The following is a 19,434-nucleotide window of genomic DNA, read 5'->3' on the forward strand; positions in this document are numbered from 1 at the left end:
AGTCGATTGGAATATTTTTATTCTATTTGACATTTAGGCACTTTCTGGAATGGTTAGTAGAAGTGAGTATATTTGAAAAATGGGAAGATTAGAATGTTTCTTTTCTTCACTACAGAATAAATAGCTTTCTGTTTTATGTTATCAGTGTTTGAGCTCTTTAAGGTGTCTTCTCAGGGTTAAAGTGATTGAATTTTTAACTTCTGCCTTTGTGGAATATTTTTCCTAGTAAGGTGAAATTGACAAAGCAGCTAAGGAAGAGAGTGAAGGATTATTTTTACCTTGAGTCTGCAGAGACGAAGTAGACTCTGCCTTTGTGTTGTAGTCCAAAAAAGAGAGAGAGTGAGTTGACACAAAGAATAAAGTAATCCTCAGGGAGAGTCCTGTGTGTTAGAGGAGTAGTTATTTACATGCGCAATTCCACACGATGAGTCCGAGTTGTGTGCTTTCCAGGTCATTGATGAGGAAATTCAGACTCAAAATGGGGCTTTTACAATCAAGCACATTTTTCATGCCCTAAGTCTGTCTTTTAAAGACAACATTGACGGATATTGATAAACTGGTACAAGATTAAAAGGATATTTACTTCCCTGTAATCTTTTACAGGCTACTGTTATTCAATGCTTTACTAGCAAGTATATTCTTTTTGCTTTAAACTCACATTTTAACTGATTAAAAGTGAGAATAAAGATAGGAAAGGGCTGTTCAGTAATTTATGGATTGAATTTTTTGTTGATCATTTTAAAGTGGTTTCTATTTATGTGTTATGTATTATGTGCTTGTGTGTATATGATTATGTATAAAAAAGACAGTGCACATTTTTAAAGCTAGAAATGAGGCTGTTTTTCCCTTGTTATTAATGCTTACCACTCCCTCAGTGAGACTTTAGGATGAAATAGTATCTTTACGTTTTGGATTAAACTTCGATTTGTTTTATTTTTTTAATTATGTATTCTCTCCATTCTAAGATGGAAAAAGATGGAATCTAGTTATTGAAAACTAAATCGAATTGCAAAACAATCCATTGATCTGTGGAACAGTATATTAAAAAATAAAACTAAACAAGATATGAATACATTTTTTAAAAAAGAGAACTGTCTTGAAGGACAAATTGATGCACACTGAACTGGTAACCTCTGTGAAAGAGGGTTCTCAGGATAGTTGCAGGAGGGGTTGAGGACAAAAGAAATTTTAATTTCTTTACCATTTTATACATTTCTAAACTGTTTCTTTTTCCAAATGAGCATAATTCAAAATTACCTTAGAAATTTCATATTCTTAATTATCACATTCATAGAAATGATTAAGCTGATTCATGATATGATCAATTTTAAAAGTGACTGATATCTTCCCAAATAACCTCTTGGTAATTGTGACACCAAGAGACATTTCATGGGGCCACATAGTAATTGGTTATCATCGTATCATCCTTTGTGGTTGGGGATTCACTTTGAATTCTTCCTATTTCTAGTAACTGCCCCTCCTGGATCTGTCACCTGTGAATGAATTGAAATCTTTCTTGAACTGGTGAAGTTTTCACACTTGTGCAGCCCATTAAAGATGATAGATTTTCTCTGCTTCGTCGTTACCTACTGTGTATGGAATTAGTCCATTTTAATTTCTCTTAGAAGAACTTTTTCAGTCTGTTCCTTAGTTTTAATCTTTTGAGTTAGATCTTTTTTCTGGGCCAAGGAATTCAGGTCTTTTTTTAGTCTCTCCTTTTATTGGTACCACTTCATATTCTGTGTCATGTGTACCTGTCTTCACCCAGTACAACTACCAGAATTTTAGGTGTTTTTGTTTTAATCTTTTTTATCACAAAACTAGTGCATATGCATTGTATAAAGTTAGAAGATATAGATGGCAGAATTTTTTAAACTATTACCACTGCCGAGATATAACCACTGTAACATTGTATTCTAACAAAATTTTTAATGGGATCTTAGGGACATAATTTCTGTTACACTTCTGGAACACATTTTTCATGAAGAAATCTTGGGCTGGCTTCCTCTTATACCCCAAATCTTCAATTTGTTGTCATTGCTCCTATTTCTGGTTTCTCATCTATCAAGTAGGCTCAATTTCTCTTTCTTTTCTTCATACAAACATTTCAAAAAGATTCCCTGAGAGGAATAAGCAGCATTAGTAAAAATAAAACCTATGGTACCCATTGCTTTAAATAGGTCAGGGATTCCAGAGGCTATATAGTAACAAAACATGTACTAAAAATCACTCTGCTTTTAAAGTTAATCTCCACCTGTATTCAGGACCCTGGCACTTCCTATATGTACTTGTACCTTCATTATGTCTCTCTTTCTTCAAAGATGCTGAAATCATTCCTATCTTAAAATCACTAGATTGATTCTTCTGTGTACTCCAGCTGCTTTTGATCGTGATTCTCTTTTACACAGGAAAACTTATTTTCCCTTAATAAATTTATTTATTTATTTTTGGCTGCATTGGGTCTTTGTTGCTGCGCACAGGCTTTTCTCTAGTTGCAGCGAGTGGATGCTACTCTTCGTTGCAGTGCATGGGCTTCTCATTGTGGTGGCTTCTCTTGTTGCGCAGCAGGGACTCTAGGCGTGCAGGCTTCAGAAGTTGTGGCACACGGGCTCAGTAGTTATGGCTCGCAGGCTCTAGAGTGCAGGCTCAGTAGTTGTGGCGCATGGGCGTAGTTGCTCCACGGCATGTGGGATCTTCCTGGACCAGGGATCGAACCCATGTCACCTGCGTTGGCAGGTGGATTCTTAACCACTGCACCACCTGGGAAGTCTACAGGAAAACTTTTGAATGTTTGGCTGCTGCCTCTACTTTAAACCGTCCACTCTCTTCTTAACTTTGTAATCTTTTATTCTCACTTCTACTGAGATTGCTGACAATCAGGAAAGCAATGAGCCAGGCAAGCATTAGGAATAGAAAGTATTCTCATGTAACTGCATCATTTGGTACTTTGGAATCCAAATTAAATCCTGTTTGGAACTCCATATATGTGCTTTAAATTTGTATAGAGCTTTGCACTTTACACCATGTGCTGTGTTTTTCTTCTAAAGGCGTATAAGGCTTGTAAGTTATTATCCCCATTGTTCAGATGGGGAAGTTGATGTTCACTAAGGGAAATGATTTAGCCAGTTACATAAATATTTATGGCAAAGCTGGGGCTAACAACATGTGTCAGAGATAGTATCTTTTTAGATTTGTTTTGGGATTCTGTTCATTTTTAGTCTGGGTTTGTGCTAGTGGTGACTGTAGATAACCAAGTTCATATAGTTTGGCTTCCTTTTTTATATTATTTTCAATGTGTTATTTTTAGAGTCTACTCTCCTAGTTCAACTAATCATTAACTGGAGAACAATGAGTTTGTCTCCTAAAGAAATGTGTAATGGTTTCATTCTTCAAAAAAGATAACCCAGGCTTATCCATCTATGCATTCTTATTGCTATTTCAATTTTATTTCTTTTCTGTAGAAAAAAAGAAATTGTGATTTATAATTTAAAGGTGATTTTCTAAATTACTGAATGCATGAAATTAATTCTGAAGCTGCATTTATGTCTTTGAGCCTTATTCTGCCTTATGGAACCAATATCAGTAATGATATCAATTTATAGGGTTATAGTGAGAAATAACTGAAAACATGAAATCAGCCTAAAAAAACACAAATGCCTATTAGTTCTCCTTGTGATAAGATTAATAATACTTTGTCCTTATGTAGCATCTTATTTAAGAGATATAATTGGGGCTTCCCTGGTGGCGCAGTGGTTGAGTCCACCTGCCGATGCAGGGGACACGGGTTCGTGCCCCAGTCTGGGAAGATCCCACATGCTGCGGAGCCGTGGCCGCTGAACCTGCGCGTCCGGAGCCTGTGCTCCGCAACGGGAGAGGCCACAACAGTGAGAGGCCTGCGTACCGGAAAAAAAAAAAAAAAGAGAGAGATATAATTGTATTCCATTTTTGTTTTTCATCTCACTTAATTCATAACTTTATTAAAGTCTGCAATTTTTAATTCCATACTTTTTTCTTATAAACTTTCAGTTTGGCTCATAAATCAGAATTACATTCTCCCTTCTTGTATTATTTTCTTTTACTTTTAAAATTACATTAATGAGCTGACTGTTTAAGAATCATTCTCATGATTCATTCATCTGTTACACCTCCTTTTTAAAATTTCAGCACTGAAGGTCTTTTGACAAACCAATATTTATAACAGTTTGACAGCAGGATGAGGAACAGCGTTTTGTCTTTGTAACAGCTTGAAGAAAGACCCTTTCCAGGACCCAGTCATGCAGTTACAATCTTGACCTCTTTCTTATGCTGGGAACATACATACAGCGGCACCTCCCATGTGTTTTCTTGTCCCATTGACTGTCCATTCACTTCCCATCTGTTTTGCAGTCTTAAAGGAACAGAAAGGGCCCGCTTCTTATAAATCTGTCTTTTCAGGTGATAAATGATGTCCTGTCTCTTTAAGGGCTGCCTGGGTGGTTTTCCTTCTCTTAAAATGTTTCAATTTCCCTCCTAACAAAATTCAGAGTAAAATATGCTTTTAAGAAGAGGAAAATAGAAAAGAAAAAAAATGATGAATTATTTTAAAACCTTAATTGTTTGGGACTGAATATTTTACTGGTCATTATGCTAACACTTTTTTAGCTTTCCCGATTACTTACCTATATCATAGTTTTTAAATTGTAGTGATATTTAGGTTTTTTTATGGAGAGAAAAAGAAATGTATTCATTTTGAAATAGTGTATTTACTTAAACTTTTTTGAGAAAAAAATGTATCATTAATGAGTTACCACATAAAATAACTTAAATATTTTTTCATCATAATATGAGTTGATAGGTGTAACGAATATGGAATATTTTATGTACTGGATACAGAATAAAATAATTCACAGGAGACAATTATAATCTTACGGTAGAATCTATCTAACATTCACATTTAAAAAGACGATCATGAATCCCATAAAACTGTATGGTTTTTTTCTTTTGCTGAAAATAATGGCTTTAAATATAGATTTTTATATCATTGAGTTTTCCGAGAATTGAGCAGAAATAAAAATAATTTATTTTTTTCTCTCATGTAGGGATTATTCATAGAAGGTTAAATGTGACAAATATTGTCCTCCCAAAATGTTCTTAAATTACTGATTTTAAAAGTATTACCAGTATAAAAAGATTATTTTTAGAATACTATAGTATATTATATGAATCAGCTACCTAGTGGTATATCTTCTGCAAACTAGCTTGTTAGTTTAATTCCCTGCCTTATTCCCCAAACATTTTGAGGCAGCTTGTAAAGATCTACCCTGTGCAAAAAGTAAAAATACTTGCGTGGAAAAATTGGGTGGAAGGGAAGAGAAAATCCAGGCAAGTGAAATAATGTGAAATTTGGGATAAGATTGGTGCTCAAGGGTTCTGCGTACTTTGCTATAAGCAAGCTGCATATCTGGCCCTGAGCTTCCTAGTAGTGTTACTGAACTGAACTCTGGTCCACTCGCCCTATGCACAACAAAGCCAATCAACTGACACTGGGCTGTGGTGAAGGAAAGTACAGCATTTATTGTAGGACCCCAAGCAAGAGCAGGCAGCTCGTGCTCAAAAGACCTGAACTCCGTGCTGGCTTTCAGGAACGGTTTTTAAAGGCAACCATTAAGTGTGAAGTTCACAGGGTGCCTGATCAGCTCGTGGACATTCTTCTGATTGGCTGGTGGTGAGGTAACAGGATGATGTTTAGGGAATCTCAGTCATCAACTTTCCAGTTCCAAGAAGTCTGGGGTCTACTTGCTTGCCGACAGCATGTAGTCACCTTCCTCCACTGGGTATGGCGTCTTAGTTTCCACAGAACAACAAGATATGCGTCAGATTGTCATCTACATCCCTTCAAGAGGAACTAGGAGTCCTGTGACTCTGTTCTAATCGTTAACTGCGTGAGTCTGCTCTTTGGAACTCAGGGAAGGTCAAACACGAAACAGGGGACATGGAGGGCCTTGTACCTGGGGAATGCTCCGTGGGGTCCTGCTCGGTTTCAGTCCCCTCTTTTCTTTGCTACTTCTCAATCTTCAGGGGGACAGGGACGGGACAAGAAAAGGGATAAAGTTTCGGGTAGAGAGGTTAATCATAAGCCCTGCAGGGGAACTTCGTTTTAGGGGGAGTTGCTTTCAGTAGCTGATGCAAAATGGAAAACAGAGTTGATTACATGATTTATGGTAGCTCTCAGACAACAGCACAGCAGTTGCTTAGTTGAAGCATAGATATACCTGGTACACACACCTGAGAGAAAAGTCACTAGTCCTCATAAGAGGAACACTGAGTTATATGATATACTGAATCAAATGACTGCACATAATCATGAATTTCATGGGGCTCTTTATTGTAACATTCCTCAGTGTAGGCCAGTAACAAGCAATTCTGGACAAAATCAGAATGATGCCATCTAAATAAATAGCTATTTGGTTTGGCTTATCTAAAGATGAAATATATAGCATCTAGAGAAATAGATGAATTATATATCCCCCATACAATTTTCCATAAATGTGATTTCTTCTTGCAACTGAGCCTTTTAATAAGTATCAGGTAGAGAAAGTTGAAGATTTTACACTGATTGACACTGACAAGCGCCTGGAATGGTGTGACTGTTGGTTAAGGGCAGGTCCATAAGAATTAATAGCTGAGATGAAATTAGGGTTGCCATCTATTTATGAAAGTTTAAGGGCCTAACCAATATAAAGGCCTGGGTATAAAGCTACTCTTTGTTCATCCATACTAAAGTCTTTTGGAGAATAGGCTTCAAAATTCAAGAAAGTATTTTTTAAGAGGTTTTGATTAGCCAGAAAGGAGCGTGGTAGAAATGCTCAGTTAAAGTTGTTTTTAAAATTTAGGCTGAATTTATTCACAAGTCACTTTGAGTTGTTTATACATTCAGCAGACATAAATTATAATTTACTTCACAGACTTTATTATGGCAGCTTTCTTTCTAAATCATATTGTTTTGGGGTCTGAAATAGCAAATTTTTAAAATAATCATCTTTAATGTTTGGATTAAGTATTGGTTAAGTCAGATCACTCACCAATAAATAAATGAATGAGCAATGAATGAATATTCATGGGCATCTATTACATAGCAAGTGCTGGAGCACTTGCTGAGTGATTTTAAATGACAGGCTTTTTTGTAAGTAGGTAATTCATACAAACAGTCACACGTTGATTCCCGGGGGAAGAAAAACAGTATAAAACTGATCTTTCTAAAATGAATTCTGTAACCCTATGAGAATAATATTATCACTTGTGGTTGCATTTTTTACTAGGAGCTTAACATCAAATAAAAAGATACTAAAGAACAAAGAAAAGACCATTTACAAGTTTTAAAAGGTACAATTAAAACATGATCAGTTAGAATAGTACATTTCAGTCCTAAATTTTAAAGTAATATGGTCTTTTTTTAGACTGATTCCCTCATTTTAGAGATAAAGAAACTAGCACCGTGATTTGTCTGCAGTTGTAAGATTAAAGGCAAAACCAGGACTAGAAACTTAGTTCCCCTGATCACGTTATCGTATACCTGTTAATACATTATGTTCTCATCTTGATAAAAAGTCATATGAAATAACTACTCCATTGATTGTTAGGGGCATTAGACCAGGGATTCCTAACATTTTTTTTTTCATCAAACACTCCTTTCATTATTGTATACTCTTGTGAAGTCCATGTTTTATAGGATTTGTCTACAATGCACATAGTTTTAGTTTGAAACATAAAATTGCAATTATATCTTTAATCAGCCTAAATAACTAATTGTTACAAGAGTTGATGTAATTCTGGCCCAAACAAAGATATCCATTTGAACTTTTGAAACAATGGAAATAACCCAGAGAACTCTATTTCCACCTCACAGACTCCTGGAAGTCTGGGACCCCACCCAGCTTTACAATTACTGTCCAAGTCTCAAACAGCTTTCCAGGACATAGGAAACGATGCCTCCTTCTTCTCTAACAAGCAAAAGTATACTGTTTGTCTTCATTAATGAGTCTGTTTAAAAATAATCATACCTATTTGTAGGGAAAAAACACTACAGGGCCAAGATTCAGAAGATAAGTGTTAGATTTAGCTATACATCTTTGACTCTGTATCTCTTTGGCTCTTCCTTTCAACTGTAAGAGGTGTACATCTTTTCTTGTGCCAAGTCTAAGATTTCGACTGTAGTTTTGAGACTCTTGAATCTGGTCTATTATTCACTTTTTTTTGTTGTTGTTTTTCTTTGCTTGTTTCCCTAGATGATTCCTTTAGATACTGAATTTCTAAAGAGCACTTACAGTGTAATTGTTTAATGAAAAGCAAGCCTGTTTAGGAGCAACATATATAACATAATAAGAAGTGTTCCTTCTTTTAGTGAACAGCTTTTTATAGCAAAATCTCACCTACAAGGTGTCCTCAAGCTTGGTACAAAATGTGTATGCAGTATGTTATGAAGCAGTTCTGTTAAGGTACATTTGGATCTTTGGATGTGTGGTTTGTTTAAAATACACTGCATTAGTAAGTTTGCAGCTCGTTTCTTTATGCTTTCTCTAAAAAGATCAAAAGCTGTAAAAGGTTTATTTCAGTTCATGTGGTAGTGTTTTGTGTGTGATTCTTTGTTCCTGTTCTAAACTGTTATTAACCACTGAAGTGAACCTTCTCCCGGGTTTGGCCTTTTGGTATTCACAGTGTATTCAAATCCTAATTACAGATTAGTCTATATTTGAGACTTTTAGAGCAAGTATCAGAAGTCTCAAAAAAAAAAATGAGAGTAGCAGTATCATTTCATGTGGAGATAAAGAGACCCAAAACATGAATGAGTGTCAAGTCATCCGAAGAAAAGAAAAAAGAGAAGGAACTTCATTCACTGAGACTGACGGTTTATGAGTTGGGGATTATGGGAATATTCATGACTCAATCAAGAAGCACAATGAATTGATGTTTGAAATTGTTCATCTTTTAAGTAAACATTGGACAAATGGAAAGTAGACTCAGTATTCACTACATGTGGAATTGGCTATTTCAGTGTAACAAAAATAGCAGTTTGTTAATCCCTTCCTGAGTTGGTTTAGTTTATCAAGTAAATCACAAATTTATAAGAATTCTTTAACTATATAAATATTTATTGCAAATATTTAATAGAAAAAGGAGTTTGCTCTATAATTAGCCATGCTAATATATACACATTTTTCTGTGGGAAAGTAAGTTCTAATGGTGAAAAAATTAAATACTGTAATATTTGGGGATTTGAAAACACTGTAATAGTGAAACATTAATTTGGAAGGATCAGAAAGTGTTAAGTGTTAGTTGCTAACATTCCAATTTGATTTTTACACATAACTCAGTTTTCTGTGCAGCCAGGAGGCATAGTTGGTATACAAGACAGTGCTGGAACCTTACATCAGAATTTAAAATGAATGAATTCAAATATGGAAAATAATGCTGCTATATTATTTGTAATATAGCTTCCTTGCAAAGCATGAAATCATGCTTGTGTGTGCTTGTGTAGTCAGCATATTTTAGCCTTCTTAAGGTGCAATAATTAAGTTGTCCCTCACCCCACCCCCTATTCCCCCCCCCCCGCCCCCACAAAATGCTATTGTGTTCTAAGACCTGAGTATTCTCTGTTCCTTGGTGCTTTATGTGGTTCAGGTGACCCACCAGCTTTCCTTGAGCTTCATTGTCAGTGTATACCCTGCCTCCTGTTCTCAGACTTGCTCTAGCTCTTGTGATCCTGGCATAACATCCAGGAAGCACGTTAAGTGCTTTTTTTCCCTTCTTGATAACCGATAGCCCTCATTTTCCATGCCATACTTTTGGGAACTTCATTTATCAAATATTGAGCATATATAGCGAGTCAGACATTGTTGTAGACACTGAAGATGCTAAACGTTTTTGGGCCAGTTTCCTACTCTTATATTGTTCTCCAAGGGTCTCTCCAAGTGTGTATAGATCTAGTCCCCTCAAGAGGTAATAATATTCATCCGAGTATGGTAGCATAGTGTACATTTTTTAGACATTTCTAGGCACAGAACTACTTAGGAGGTGCTCGGTAACTATCTCACTCCCTAATTTTTATCAAAATGTCTTATCTTACATAAAAGGTAAAACTTTCACCAAATACATTTGAAATAATAGCATTTGTTTTGTTACCATTTAGAGTCTGCATATGGTAGCAGATCTAGTATGTGTTTCTTAACTGGAGGAGTGTGGACAAGGCTAACTCTCCAGGCTTAATGTCCTCATCTTTGGCAGTGAAACCTGCTGGGTTGTATGAGGACCAAATGAAATGTGGGATCTGACATCACGCAAAACATAGTAGACACTTACAGACTTAGAGAGAGGTAGAAAGTAAGCAAGGAATTTTTCTCAAAGGCAGGGTATAATGTGTGTCCCCATGTCACTCCATTAAGTACATTGTATAAGTGAAGGAATGAATGAAGAAATGTGTTTTTCAATTTAGTATTAAAAGGATACATTTATCACAACTATTCTTTTTTCTTTTAACATTTACTTCCATCCTCTTCTCTCCTCTCCCCGCATTACTTCCTAGTAACTTACTAATGTTTTGTGTCATTCTTGAGGTTTCAGTACAGTGTCCTGATATTCCGATTATAAAATATTTTGTATAAAAGCTTCTTAAAGGGAAATTTGGTAATTTTTTATTCTGTGGTTTTCATATTTAAATTAATTAGTTTTTTTTAAAGTTTCATTTACATAAAACATCACTTATCTCTAATTTTAGAAGAATTTGAATTTGATTCAGATTCCACAATTAGGCACATGCATCAGAGTGGCTCTTGGCTTCTTTCAATACAAATAGATCTTGCTCTGAACAGTGTCTTGTGAGGGATGCTACTGTATCACTCACTCACAGATAGTCTGTCCAGCTGAACATAGAGGTCATTGACAGGGCAAAAGGATGGGTAGAGCTGGCCGTTCAGCTGCCTGATTGTACTCTGATCATGGAGCAGATAGAATGATTTCCTTTCTTCATACAGTACAGTTTTCCCAAGTAGAAATAGTTCTCAGTCTAATGTTAGAGAGCTGCTAAGGCTCTGAACACTTGGTTTAGATTTCCATGTTTTGTGCTATTTAAGCTAGATGTTTTTTTAAAGACCCCATCCATTTCCAAAATTTTGAGACAGTTTAGAAAACTTTTTTCCACCTGTTTCCCATCCCCCTTTAAAAATTCTTCAACTGATGACCTATAGTATCTGGAATTCTCTAAATGTTCAATGAAGAAAATAGGTGAACTCTTTCTAAGCAACTACATGAAATAATTTTTAAAATAAGAAATGTGGCCTTATTTTGAGAAAGGAAGTATGTTTACTGGTTTGACTGCTAGTTTAAAAACAAAAAAAAACAAAACATACTACCAAAAAGTACAAACTAAACTTCCAAGAGTTTAATTTTTTATATATAAGGAGTTACTCCTGCCTTTGTGATAACTAAAATCATATTTTCTCAGTAAATAATTTGATTAAAACAATAGGGGATCCCCCTCCCCTGGCTTTTTTTGGTGTGTGTTAGTCTCAGTCTAATATCAAGAATTAGAAGTGCTGAATTACTGGAAAAAGAAGATGAAGACATTACATTCTTTATATGCAACCCTGGTAGGCTGTGTTGAGTTCCTGCAATGCTAATAAGAATTTACAAAAAGGATAGTTCTTTTTATTGGCTACTCATCACAAATGCTGTCTCACTGTTAAAAAGGGATACTTATATCTTCAATTGCAGATTATTTATTTTTAAATGATACAATTTGTATCTTTTAAAAGATAGAAATGTTGTAAATCAACTATACGTCAATTTTTAAAAAAATCTGAAAAAGAATATAAACATTATGAGAGTGAGACTATTGTCTTATTCAGGCTTTGCACTATGCAGCCATTCAGTGACTGCCAACAAATAAAGTATGCGTGAAGTTCTGGGCGGGGGGAAATATAAATGTTGACTATTAATACCTCTTACATGTTTTTTTCTCTAAGTAGAATGCTTTGAAGTTTTGCCTCTAGATCACCAGCTTTGAACCAGTCATTTCACTTTAATTGATAATTCTCACCAACATGTTAAATTGTGTTAACAGGACAAAAATATTTGTTACCATGCTTACTATAACCTGTATTTTAAAATGGGAGCTGCATGATTAGGTTAGTGAAGTAGAATAAATCATGACTTCTGTTTTTAATATTAAGAGATAGGCGTGTGTCCTGTGAGTAGTTTACATTTTGAAGGAAATTTTTATATTTCAGAGAGAAATTGTAGATTTTATTTGAACATCTATAAACATGAAAACCTAAAATCAAATAAAATAAATCTGTCATCAGTGGTTCTGGTGTTTTTAAACTTTCCTTTCCTCATTCACAGCAAGCAAAGTACGTTTTTATTTTTTAAAGTGTTATTTCCTTTTTCACGTTTGTTGAAAATATTTTGTACAATTTCTTTTGCCGTTCAATTTTAGGACATTTTGACATATAAAGGGTACATTTTAATGTCATATTGGTTGATCTTTGTAACTCTTCCCATTACTTCATACTTAGAAAGTCATTTCCCAGTTGAAGGCCAGTTATATACTCACCTGTATTCTCTTCTAATTTTAACAAATGGTTTCATTATTGTATATTTTCCTCTGTTCCAGGTAATGCTAACTGTGAGTCCTTGGTTAGACTCCAGAGAATCTGACAACTCCTTAAAATTCTATACATAATGGTATATTTATCTATACTTGCATTTTTCTGTGTAAGGATCCACAGCTTGTATTAAATCCTCAAAGGTATCTGTCACAAACCCCCACCCATGCTCCTCCCCTTCCAAAAATTTAGAAGCTCTTGCTATTACATAATCTGTTCGAACTTTATTTGGCTATAAGATGGAGTGTGGTGCTAAGGTAATTTTCCCCCCTTTTCCCAAGTCGTTAAAGTATCCCAAACCATTTATCTTCTATGATTTGTGATGCCTTTGAAAAATAAATTTGTTTTTAACTAATTTATTATCTCTTTTTATCTCCACAGAGAAAGTTAGAGAAATTCAAGAAAAACTTGATGCTTTTATTGAAGCTCTTCATCAGGAGAAATAAATTGTAATAAGTGAGTAAAAAACCTCTTACTGCGTTGGTAATGACTAAACACAAAATTTATATTTTAGACTTATTTTAATAATCATTCTATTTAACTATATCCAACTTGTTCCTTAATAATAATCTTAATATAATTAAATAATTTAAAAAGGAGGAATTTCTGAAACTAGATTCTAAATTTTGTATGTATGATGTTCCTTTGAATAACTTGATTGCCTTGTGACTAGACTAAAAATATCCTCTAGAACTCTTTGAACAGAAGAAAGGTCAATAAAGCTAAGATATTTCATAGTGTGCAGGTGGCTCATAGAGTTTCTGTATGTGAAGAATTGAGCTTTAGCTCTCATTGTTTTATTTCTCATTGTTCATATTCAATGGATAATTGTGTATATGTTCACTTGCAAAGCTTTTTATTTGTCTTGACTAAAAATTTTAACAATTGTTCTTAATCTTATTCTCAACGTTTAAATAAACCATTTTTCAATTTAAAGTAACTTAGATAGCTGTAGAATTTAGGACTCTTCTGAATATATGGGCTCTTGTTTAATTCTGTAGTCTGGCATTATAAGCAGTTCCCAATAAAGTATTGTATATTGGAAGACTTCTCTTAATAGCAGAGTTAATTGTTAATTATTGCTGAAGAATTATAATTAGTAAGTCTTTTATAGAAGAAGTTGAGAAAGGGAAAATGCTATAATTAAGACCTTATCATTAATTTGAAATATTTAATTACGCACTTTATCTGTGAGCCTTACACTATAGGCAGCCTGCAACACAGTCAGAAGTGAAAGTAGAAATGTGAAAAATTCATTCTCTCCCTAGATGCATTCTGTTCAGAAAAGGCCCTTAAATCAGACTACCTACTTTCTTGTAGTGTAGGGGCGATATATTTGAGAAAGCAAGCTAGAAAGGGAAGCACAGCTCAGACCAACATCATTCAGAACAGTATACCAGCAATGAATGAGAGAGGAAGGAGTTAAAAGCTTTAGAATAATGCTTTGTTACTTTGTTTGTCTCTTGCATAAGTTAAGACTGGTGTATGGGTGTATACAAAAATATATCTAGAAACTAAATATCAATCATCTTTAACTCAGACCAAACATAATTCAGTGTTTTTAAGTGTCTGTGTTTGTAAATGTTTTATACAACTTCAATGTATGAAAATTTTCTTTTAAAACCATAAAGTGTTACGATGTCTTCCTCATCATCATAATTACTATCAGTAGTTAACGTTAGGAACATTTTGAGAGTCTTCTGGATTTGGAGATTCTCTTCATAAACACCAGTTTACTTGATGTCTTTGTTTACATATATGGTTTTTTTGGGGAAAAATTCACAGAAACCCCATTAAAAATATAAGGTATGTTTCTGTCTTTTCAATGAAATAAGGTAGCCCACAGCCAACCAGTGTTTTACGGAACAGTCATTGTCACTTCCCTAAGCTGATCAGTGTGACATCTGGAGTTACTCTTGCTGCTGGGAACATGCCTTTTCCTGCCAGAGTGTCTGCCTCAGTTGCAGGCCAGGGCAGTCCTATGAGGCCAGCTGTGTACAGGAAAATTGTCCCAACTTTCTTTGTTCCCTACTTGTCTCTACTCTCTATGCCACGAACTGTTACATATATCTGTGAATTGGACAGATGATCTATTTTGTATCCTGTAAATGCATTTAAAAGAATAAATCTGGTAAAATTGTAGCCTTGCTTCATTCTGACCATTTAATAAAAGTTACCAAGCATCTTAAAGAATAATTCCGCAATGACAGTTTTAAGATGCATGGAGTTACTCAGCCTGATCATTTTCAGTAACCAATTCTGATACTTGCTGAAGATGAAGTCCAATATTTGATTCATACATCATGTTTGATAAAAAATATTTTATATTCTGGTGGTGGATATTTTAAATTTAATAAAACTAGCAAACTTAGGCAGTTAAGCTTCAACATTTTTATGATCATGCAGTAGTAAAATTTACTTAGAAATTTTACATTTGTCTCCCTAGACCTAAATTTATCAATGAAAATTCTGTTTATTTTTACAGACCTCCTACTCATAATATAATCACCTCTGCACACATCTGAAGAAAGAAAACTCCAGAGCCTTTTGTCCTGCCTTTTTTTTCTTCTGCTATTCCACCTTTCTAAACATAAAATAAAGTCATGGAATAAAAATAATTTATGTGTGTTAGAGGCACTTTAACCATCAGCTGCCTTTTCAATGGGAAAGCAGTGGAAATGGCATTAACGTTGTATTTTTTTGTATTAAAGTGACAAACTGGGATAATTTAACTTGGTGTGGCCAGTAGGCTCAGTCCTTGAAGATAAGAAGCTCGCTCTCCTGCTTGTTGTCTGATTTGTAGTGGCACTAGTTCAACTAACTCATTAGCTGATGTTACTCCATGTCAGTTTCTTTTCCAGGAAAAGAATGCTAGGTGTTTTGAAATAAAACTGATGGCAATTTTCTAAAGGCTATCAATTGTATATAAATTGATGGTAACCTGCTGAGTTGTTGTCTGTATCTGTAATGTTCTATATCCAGAAACTATTTGACCATGATAATTCAGTTTATATTCATCTCATGAAAGAAAGCGAGTTAACAGAAAAACCCCTCAAATAGGTTAATTTGTATTACAATTCCGTGTACATTCAGTGAAAGATTTCAACCCTTCATTGACAGCTTAGAAGTTGCCGTAGAAGCTAAGTGAGTAGCGGCTTACCTATTTGCTTCAGTTGATGTTTTTGTACTCTCTCTACCCATTTGAAATTCACTCATTTTGGATGTTGTATACTTGAGCTAGGCTATCTTGTTAACAGTGTTTGTTTTTTTACTATTTGACAGAGCTGTTGGTTTGTGACATAGGATAGGAAAGATTAAGAATAATCAATTGACTAATTTCATTTAGACTAATTTCAACTATTGTCAAACATTTTAGCTAGGCCTCAGGAAAAAAGCCTTCTTTCATAAGACTGTATTTTAAATAGAAATTATTTCAACAATTAGAATAGTGTTGACCATCCACCTCTTCACGGAATGTTTAAAGAAAAATATAAAGTTTAATTCATTGCAGTTCAATTACAATAATATCCTCACATCCTTTTCATTTTTTATATAATTTTTTTTATTGGCTAAAGGACTTTAAAGCAAAGAAATAGGCCATTTTTTACTTTAAATGTCTATCTCATTTAACTCTGCTCTTTACTGCCATTTCATTAAGCCTTTATTCTAATAAAAATGCCCATTGTGTGACAGTTTTTATTTTACAATTTACTTAATTTTACAGTTTTCTTGAAATTATGTTTTGGTAACAGTTCCCTTGCCACCCCACATTTTTTTTTAAATTTAACATCTACATTCTTTATTGTGATCTCTATCAAGATCTGACACTTAATATGGAAGGTTAAAGTATACCACAAAATATTTCCAAAATTGAGAATTCAGGAAATATTTGTTTTAAACTGGTTGGTAAGAAAAGTAGATCCAGTTTTAAGCAGCTAGTAGCAGTATACTTTATTTGGGAGCTGAGTAGTCAAGGACATTTCTGTATCCTTCAGACCTAGGGATAGTGGGTGAATGGAAAGGGAGTAGAGCTCCCCCGTGTTCTGTGCAAAGGTTAGGAAATGACCTTACCGGTTAACTACCTCTAACCAGTGTTGGCCAGTGGGTAAACACCCTCATGGAAGCAAACATCATGCAATGATTAATTAATATTTTTGCAGTTGTAAAACAGAACCACTTTATAACTACAAATCTATTTCTAAAGAAAAAAAGAAATAGGACCATGTTTATTTCTGTGAGCTATGGATAGGGAAGAATGCCCTCAGCTGTATTTCTACAGATTGCCCCCAAGCAAAAAGGCTGATGTTAAGTCAGTACTACTATTGCATCTCTTTGTATAAATTTAAGAAAGGTGTGGGGGAGGGAGGATGGATGTCTCCATTTCTTTGAGATCAGTATTTGTAATTTAAATATATAAATAGCTAATAAAAATATTATTTAAAATCCCACATTAGAGTCCAGATATTCCCCGTCCTCCTCAGTAATACAACTTCTTTCATGGATTATACATTTTTTTCCTTTATGGCTAGTCTCACACTAAGCATGCTTCCCTCCCCACCCAAAAGCCAGGTATTTATTAAATGCAGATGTTATTAATAGAAAAAAAATAAAATTCAGATTCTCAACAGTAAACCCTGTGTATTGTGTCTGTAGTTCAGAACTTACAAATGATTCAGATACCAACAAATCACTATACAGAAGTATACAAATTTAACAAATAAAAACAAGTTCAATATACAGAAGTTAAATTCTAACCAGACCAGGAATCATTTGTTTTTCATGTCAGAATTTGCAAAGAATAGAATGAACAAAGCTCTGCATGGAAGACTGAACAACTGTAAATAGATTATATCTAAAATTTACTCATCCGGGTATCAATTTAAAAAATCAAATTGTGTAGGCAAATCATGACAGGAAACAAGCAGTTCTTGCAGCTTCACGGTTGAATTATAGTTCAGCTGAACTTTAGTTATAGGCGGAGCAATCAGCCTTTCTTAGCGGCTTAATTATATTCTCTTTTCTTTGTATTATCCCCTCTTTCCAGGCTTTACTCCAGCAGACTCCTTCCCACAAATTATTTAGCCTCCAGATGCAAATGAATAGTGTAAAAATAAGTAGGGAACATTGCAGAGAGTGGTGTTTCCTGACCTTATAATTTGGGAATTTTACACATGGATAAGATTCAGAGTGTAGGTTTAAAAGGTAAATCCCTTAACTAGTTAATAATTTTATTTTTTATTTATTTTGGAGGTATTTATCTGCTAAAAAATTATAATGGTGTTTTAGTTTACCAATAAAGGGGATCAAAGTAATTGTTTTTTAAATTTCAGTTCTCTAAGCTGGTATATGCTATAGTTTCAGGAACTTTAGCAGTATAGAAATGTGCTCATAAATATGCTTACCTTTTGAATAATCATGGCTTTGTGTTTGAATATTTAAAACTTAACCTTGTTTTTACTTGCGCACTATGAATGAACTCGTATTATTTTTAAAAACCTTCACACCATGTGTAGATATTACTGCAATTTATATTTTGCCTGTGCTTGATCTAAGGTCATTTGTGTAGATGAGTAATTAAAGATACTGAAATCATGTTATAATTCTCTTACTGGAGAACAGTTTTTAAGTTGTCTCTGTTTTAACGAGGGAGAGAGAGAGAAACCTGTGCACCTAGGGAAATAACTTGACGTCACAGTATAACCAAATGCATGGTCTTACAAGCCTCTTAAATGTAGCTCTTTTTTGAATGCTTGAATTTCACATGCCTCCCATTGCACAGTTGTAATTTACGGTCTAACAATGCTCTTTTTCATGTCTTAATACTTTGCAATACATTTTGGTATTTTCTTTGGTAAAATATATTTTTTAAATGTTTTTAATTGCATTTTGCTGCCATGGCCACCATATTCTTTCTTTCTTTTTTTACATTTATTTATTTTTGGCTACATTGTGTCTTCGTTGCTGCGCGTGGGCTTTCTCTAGTTGTGGCGAGCAGGGGCTGCTTTTCATCGCGGTGCGCGGTCTTCCCATTGTGGTGGCTTCTGTTGTTGTGGAGCACAGGCTCTAGGCGCAAGGGCTTCAGTAGTTGTGGCTCATGGGCTCTAGAGCGCAGGCTCAGTAGTTGTGGCGCACGGGCTTCGTTGCTCCGCAGCATGTGGGATCTTCCCGGACCAGGGATCGAACCCCTGTCTTCTGCAGATTCTTAACCACTGCACCCCCAGGGAAGTCCATGGCCACCATTTTCATTAATGATGCTAACATGTTCAGTCATATATGAGGATTACTAACAAGTCATCGTTAAGTCTTAGAACTGGAAGGAACCTTAAAGATCACTTAATTCTATCTACCACCTGATTATGAGCTCCCATTTTTTATTTTATAATTCTTCCCAGAACTTTGCTCATAAATGATGCTTATTAAAGATTTGGTGATCATTAGATGTGTAAAATAAGGCAGAGCATGGGTGTGTCTTCTCCAGGATTCATGTGGTTGGCTAAAATCAAAACCAGGAAAAGATTGTAAACTCATGATTGCTTCCATAAGTGGTAGACAATAGCTGGAGTGTGGTATATCTCTGGTGAATAGGTGTCAAGACAATCTTTGACTTCCTTTAGAAGGTTTATACAGAAGAACATATTTCAGTTATATGAGCAGTTATTTCACTTGTCAGCGTTAACAGACCAATCCTAGTTTGAGGCCCCCAAACTGGTTGCATTTTAAATTGTTTTCATCCTTTGTGCACTTCAAGTTCAAAATCTTCATGGGTCAAGAAAGTTTGAAGAATTTACTTCCTGAA

General features: G+C 34.7%; 1 protein-coding gene across 7 annotated transcripts in view; it reads left to right on the forward strand.

Annotated features, from left to right (window-relative positions):
* The window catches only part of OPA1 (OPA1 mitochondrial dynamin like GTPase), a 108,086-nt gene that overhangs the window by 77,330 nt on the left and 11,322 nt on the right, over nucleotides 1-19,434 (forward strand). For 6 of the 7 annotated variants that reach the window (XM_019923047.3, XM_019923049.3, XM_019923048.3 and 3 more), the window contains 2 exons: nucleotides 13,020-13,094; nucleotides 15,124-17,270. In XM_019923047.3, coding sequence (XP_019778606.1) covers nucleotides 13,020-13,084 — 65 coding nt within the window. In that variant the 3' untranslated portion in view covers nucleotides 13,085-13,094; nucleotides 15,124-17,270. Of the gene's footprint in view, nucleotides 1-13,019; nucleotides 13,095-15,123; nucleotides 17,271-19,434 lie in introns of those variants that run through there. The other variant, XM_073804036.1, reaches the window with a different exon arrangement.

The sequence above is a fragment of the Tursiops truncatus genome, chromosome 4 (genome assembly GCF_011762595.2).
Source record: "Tursiops truncatus isolate mTurTru1 chromosome 4, mTurTru1.mat.Y, whole genome shotgun sequence".
Lineage (NCBI taxonomy): Eukaryota > Metazoa > Chordata > Mammalia > Artiodactyla > Delphinidae > Tursiops > Tursiops truncatus.